This window comes from Limulus polyphemus, unplaced genomic scaffold, assembly GCF_000517525.1.
Source record: "Limulus polyphemus unplaced genomic scaffold, Limulus_polyphemus-2.1.2 Scaffold1875, whole genome shotgun sequence".
Taxonomy (NCBI): domain Eukaryota; kingdom Metazoa; phylum Arthropoda; class Merostomata; order Xiphosura; family Limulidae; genus Limulus; species Limulus polyphemus.
In genome coordinates this window covers 139,107-146,085 of record NW_013667485.1, presented here as the reverse complement: position 1 = coordinate 146,085, position 6,979 = coordinate 139,107, and the positions used below count along the sequence as shown (strand labels likewise).

Below are 6,979 nucleotides of genomic sequence, written 5' to 3'. Positions count from 1 at the left end.
AACATTTTGTGTTTGGACTTATACTGAGGAATAAAAAGTCTGATCTTGATGGAAGATAAATTGAAGACACAGAGTTCATTTTAAAATATTGATAAGAAGAGCTCAATAGAATTTTAAAAACTGTGGAACATGAGCAAAATACAGGACTAAAGGAGAGCCAAATGCAGTTTCTTAGCTCCTTAAACCCAAGTGGATGTTGCCAGCTTTCGACTGAAAATCCTGATTTATCTATTGGATGGTGACAGCATCCAATAACATTTATGTCTCCATGGCTGAAACTAATTCAAACTATGTTATTATCCACCTTTTATAAATAGACCAAAAATTTCATAACATATGGTGATAGTTATTAGGGCATCATGAAAATAATTCTGGGAGAATGAATTCAAAATTATGGGTTTAAAGAGTTAAGCTAGAGACACAATCTAAAAGGTAGTCTCACAGTCCTTAGTATCATGTATGTGAAGCACAACAGAGCAATAAAAAACTCAGGTTTTCTATATATGTTTGGGCTCAATTCTTTACAGTAGGTGTCTGTCACTTGTTGGTAACAAGTTTCAACAATAAACAAACACCACACAAGCCACTTGTTTTAAAATAATATATTAAAACAAGTCAAATGTATGTACAAATGTTCATTACACTGTTGGTTATCACAGTTGTATCCAGAGCTATAAATAATTCTTTCTATTTTATCGAATTGTGTTCTAAAGTAACTGAACCAGCCAGTGTTGTCTTTGTAATGTTAGAAGCTAGAATCATTGAGTTCAAATTCAGCCTACTGTTCACCAGTGGTAATAATGAAGAATATGGATGGCTCAAACTGCTTCTGCATAAATTTCCGGATGCTGAATCTTGTGACAAAGGTCGACTATGAACTTATGGGCAACCCTGAGATTATCATGGCAAAACTAGACAGGGCCAAGTTCTTTACAAAGATCAATCTCAGTACAGGTTATTGACAGATCCTGATGGAGACAGATCTCAAGAGAAGACATCCTTTGTGGCTTCAGATGGATGTTACCAGTTCAAGACGATGCCTTTTGGGTTAGTCAACTCAGCAGTGACATTCAACTGCATGATGAGGAAGATGTTGCATAAAACCACCATCATCGAGCATTATGTGGACAATATTCTGACACACACACAGCTAAATGAAAAGACCACCTGAAGAAATTTAAAGCTATTCAGGCAAGTTTGACCACCAGACCATCTAAGTACTGCACTGGTTATGCTGTGCTGAATTTTGTTGGACACGAGGTGGGTGACTGACCGATAGCCATTGAAGAGAAGATGCTAACCCACATAAAAGATGCACCAGTTAACAAGATACTACAGCAAGTTCATCCCAAACTATGCTGAAGTCAATGCAGCACTGACTGACCTGACCAAAAAGGGGCAACCTAACAAGATGAAGTGGGTACAAACATAGCAGATGGCATTCTTGAAGTTGAAGAACATGTTAGGAAGGTAAAATAAAAAAAGAACAATTCAAGATAAGATCCAGAGCATGCCAACAAAAAATGAGTTAGTAAAAATGTTACAAAATATATCAGTTACAGATCTTGGACTAGAAGTATTAGGTGATAACATGGCAGCTAGTTTGTAAGTGCTACAATACATTATGTGGAAATAATATATATGATATCCCTTAAAGGGGGGGGGGAGAAGAGAGAGGAGTAGGCAACCTAAACTTAAACAGAAAAAAAAAAAGTGAAATATCTATAAATAATAGAAGACAAAATATTTTGTAACATAAAACTAAATTGTTTTTCCATTGCTTAAGAAGTACAATATCATTAACATGATTATTTAACACCTGCCACCTGAGCAAGCCCGGCATCTTGACGTAGATACAAAAAAGTCATTCTGGAAAGGTATGGGTTGTAATAATTAAAACAAAAAAGAAGACGTTTGGCATTATTTTTGAGGTCTACTTTGCTGGGACTGATTCGAGACCAGGAGAGTCAACATAGAGAAGTTAACTTGTAAATGTAAAATAAAATAATGTAGCAATGAAATAGGCTTGAAAGTTTCTGGATGTAGTTGTGAAAGCTAAACCATGGATCCAGGTCAGATGAGTGAAGAACTTATTTGAAGATATTCCAATTGATTTGGCATACCAGCTGAATCAATGATTTGTCAATTGATCACTGCATTGACAGCAATACATAAAACAATGGTCACAATAGTATTGTTATCTTCAAAAAGGGGAATTGGAATCATATATAAGAAATCCTTAGTTTCTATAACTTGTGAAACTAACAGCACAGTAATGCCCAATGATGCAATGTTGAAGTTGAAACGATGCATGATGCATTACGAGATGATTTCCCTATCGATTCTCAAATCAAAAAAGTTATTTTTTCAATGAAGAGTAAATATAAGAAGGATGGTATAATCCATACAGATTTGATCATGTCATATTTTCATTAATATTTAGTTTTTTTTTCATTTTAGAATTTGTGCCAAACTTCATTCATTGAGATTTATCAAAATAACCCTAAAGGAGACAGTTTCCAGAATAACACCACCATTAACCATCCTAGTCTCTGTACTAAAAGATGCTGGGTTGGCTCTTGTAGCAAGTGTTAAAATCGTTTCTTACCTGCTGCACCTCATCCTCTGAGTTGCACATTGCTAACATCATCTCCATAACTCCCTGCTGCCCAAGACAGTAATTCCCAACATCTAAAGGACCCTATAAGGTTAAAAATGTAACAAAAAATTTTAATTTCTGGAATAAACACAAATGACATTTGCAAAATACAGCAAGAAAATTCATGCTTCTTATATTTCACAAGTATTACTGGATGAGGCCAGTAATTTAGTTACAACTTATGATGATGCCATTTACAATCTGACACTATCAAATTATCTTTTTCTCTGTGTTCTGTATATCAATAACTCCCTTTTCTGAAGGCATTGTCAGAGCTAATTGTCAAAGATTGTATGACATTTAGTAACATCATCATAATGATATAATATAGTCAACATTAAAAATATTCCACAGACCTAAGATGCTGCAGCACCAATAGCTTCTACTGCAACTTTCTAGAAATACAAAATATAAAGGTGTGATAATCATAATAATAATAAATCTCTGAGGGACTATAAATTTCCTTTTGTGACTTTATCCAGCTGAAACTGTAATCTATAAATTTAAAGACAAAACTTAACAAATAGTTCATTTATTTTTATTATCATTTTATTCAATCCAGTCTCATTTATTTTTGGTATATGATTTTGAATAACAATTCAAGGAAGTTTTTTCTTTAGGTTTCAAGTGTCCTTAAAATAAGCTATGTATATTATTTTGAAAACAAGTGAAGTGCTTGCTCTTAATTTATCATCAACAAGTCACAGACACCTACTGTAGAAGAATCTTAAGCCCAACAACAACACAGTATATATTCATACTATTATGATGTATAAGTAAAAGCCTTTTATTTTGATAACTGGAAAAAGTATTACGTTTTTAAATTCTGATAATTGATGAGCTACAGCTAAGATTATACAGTGGTAAACGATGATAGAAGAAAATGTGAATGACAGTGGAACTAAGTAGGCCTATATACGCACAACTATAGCAGTAATGAAAATAGTGTAGAGATTACGATTATGCTATACAACCATGTCAAGTGATTTTGATAACTGGGTAGAAAGAGGATCTCTGTTTGGGTTAAAAGACAGAGTTTGTTAAACATCAACAAGAACTAGAGAGAGAAGAATAACAACAGAAGAGACAAAACTGAGAAAGAAGAAAAGGAAAGAGAAGAAAATGAGAGAAACAATAGACTGCAAATAGAGATAATAAGAGCACAAACTGAGATAGCAAAACTCACCCAACTGAAGTAAGAAGGACCCACAAATGACATTGGAGTCAGGGCTACCTGATCTAAACTGCTCAAATTTAATGAACCTAAAGATGACATGGATGCTTTCCTGGAGAAATATGAAAGATTCGCACAAAGTCAGAACTGGGACAAAGGCGACTGGGCAGTTTGTCTCAGCCCACTTCTCACAGGAAAAGGCCTGCAAGTATATGCAGGCATGACATCAGAAGATGCCATGGATTATAGCAAGTCACTGAAGAAGTTTTTCATCAGAAATTCAGAGGAGTCAAACTCGACACTGGAGAAACTGTATTTCAGTTTGTGGTGCATCTGCAGCAATATTTTACCAGATGGACTGACATGGCCATGTGTGAAAATAGTTTTGAGGGACTGGTAGACCTATTAGTACATGAACAGTTCATGACCATGTGTTGAACTTGCATGTCACTGTTCCTAAGGGAGAGAGCACCAAAAGATGTAGACGAGATGATCAAGCTGGCAGAACAGTATATGGAAGCCCATAAAAGTAGTATAACTGGCAAGTCCAAGAATGTCCAGTTAAATTTGAAACCAGTAATGGCTGACCAGAAGCAGTAGTTTACCAAAGGTGACAAGAGGTTAATAAATAGAAGGGAAAAGATATGCTATGTTTGTTATAAAATGGGACACGTTGCAAAGAAGTGAAGTCCATTACCATCAAACAACAGCAGAAAGATCAACGTAAAGCAGCTGGAGCTATTTACAAGAACAGTGCTGGTAAGAAACAAGAAAGAGTGACTGGAACTATGGATGTTGCTGCCACAAAAAAGAGAATCAAGACTATTTGTCAAATTCAATACAAGAAAGCATGATCGATCAGTGCACGACTAATGGATGGCTCAAGTTAGCAAACGGATCAACAGTGCCAATAGTAATGAGAGCATGTGGCAAACATCAAGAGGTGCCAACAAATCATGATATGCTAATATGTGAATATTATGTTGGGGACAAGAAAGTGAAGGTTCTACAAGGCACTGGGTGCAGTAGTACAGCACCAGTTTAGTATCGGATGATCAGATGACAGGTAAGGTATGCCTGTGTGTGCTAATTGATGGGACAGTGAGAAAGTTTCCAATGGTAAAAATAAAGGTAGATACTTCATGTTATGTAGAAGACCTTGAAGCTATGTGTATCAAGGAACTACTATACCACTTGGTGATAGGAAACATACCAGGTAGTAAGAATTTAGAAGAACTAGACAAAAGAAAGACTGGCAAAGCAATTGCAGTCATCAGAAGAGCTCAAAGGAAAAGGAGCAGGCAAGATATCAAATCTCTTAAAGTCTCGAGGAGTGATAACTCAAATGTAGTTTCACAGAAGCTGAAGAAAGTGCAGAGGAAAGACACTTCACTGCAGAAACTTCAGGATAGTGCCTGAGAGTAAGTCAAGCACAAGACAAAGAGAGAAGAGACTTACAGAACAGAGAACTGGAAATAAGTGTTAAACCAGACCTATCAAAACAGTTTTATTGAGGAAGTCAAACCCAAAGAAAAACTTCTATAAATATAATAATAAGACCAAGGGTCTACATTTCAAGGTTGGACAAAAGGTCTTAGTTCTGCTGCCCACAGACCACAACAAACTCACCCTGCAATGGAAAGGACCGTTTACAGTACAGGAAGTGGTCAACAGAATGCTTTATAAAGTGAAAGTGAATGGGATGACTAAGGTCTATCATGCCAATCTGTTGATGAAGTATTTTTGGAGAGAAGAAGACCTAATGGATGCAGCTATTGATGTACAAATGGACATGGAAAGTGTGGCTGTTACAGAAGTAGAATCTGAAGACAGTGACTTCAAACATATAAATAATTGTCTCTTTTTCATTAAAGTTCACACAGGCAGGCTTAATTACTTTAAAACACTCTTTGACAGGAAAAATTATTCTCCACTACTCTGTTACTACAAAACAAGGCTGTGATAATCACTTTAAGATCACCACTATAACTACTGGTTACCACAATTGTATTCAGAGTTTTAAATAATTGTCTCCTTTTTATGAAAGTCCTCACAAGTGGGTTCAATTACTTTAGAACGAGACAAGACATAGACCATTCCAAGCTTTTACTTGTTGTTAAACAAATGTTTAAACAACTGTATTTAAAATCATATACAGTCTCACATAGTAGAACATGTCATGTATAAAAACTTACATGATTCCACATAACAAAACATTCCAGGTATAAAAATGTATAGAGGAGCATGCAGTAAAACATGCAAGGTAAGTAAAACATGGATAGTTTTATGTATTAAAACTTTTCAGGTATGACAAACATCAGCTCTATATAGTAAAAGATATTAGACATGAAAAACATATATAGTCCCACTTAATAAAACTTTGAAACAAATTAGGTACAGTAGAACAATTATATTTTTCCATGATAAATATTTTTTCTATAATCACAATAACAAGCAAATTATTTGGTATGATTACAATACTAACATGTCCCTTGTATAAATAAGTTATTGAAAAACAAAATGTAAAACACTTTCAAGCAAACAGTTTTCACTTAATTGCAAATTTCTCTTTTGAAGTGAAATTTTTCAAACATTTCTCACTTTCTTAATAAAAAATTAAATGAAAAAAATAGCCACCTACCACCAAAGCTCGAACTTTGATATGATCATTAGTTGACTGATAGAGTTTTTTCAAGATACCCGTTCCCATGGAAATAATACTGGTACATTTGTCTTTTTTTTCGGAACAAGTTCAACATTATGTACAACAAATTCTTCACACTATAGAGATTATAGGCATATTATAAACACTATATATATACACATACACTTTTCTTCTTGTCAAAAGGCCACTTAGGCCTATTCAATCACTTTAGAATTTCAGTTGACAAGCCACAATATATTTTTGATTACTACCACACTAGTATTCTGTGTGTGATTAACTTACAATTGTGGCATGAGTTACCGTAATTGTTTGGTCTTCTTTCCTCTAAAAACCCTCTGTTTCTTTTGTTAAAGTGCACTCAGGCTGATTCAATTACTTTAGAACCACAATTTGACTGAATTATTTATTCTTCTTATCTCCTTTTCTACTGTTAGTCTTATTCTAACATATTAAACATTAGGCCTATGTTAATTGTTAATTC

The 6,979-nt window shown here is 34.6% G+C and overlaps 1 protein-coding gene across 1 annotated transcript in view; it reads right to left on the bottom strand.

Moving 5' to 3' along the window:
• The window catches only part of LOC106465224 (protein unc-45 homolog B-like), a 152,579-nt gene that overhangs the window by 69,900 nt on the left and 75,700 nt on the right, over positions 1-6,979 (bottom strand). The window contains exon 10 of the mRNA XM_022393080.1: positions 2,609-2,701. Coding sequence (XP_022248788.1) covers positions 2,609-2,701 — 93 coding nt within the window. The remainder of the gene's footprint in view (positions 1-2,608; positions 2,702-6,979) is intronic.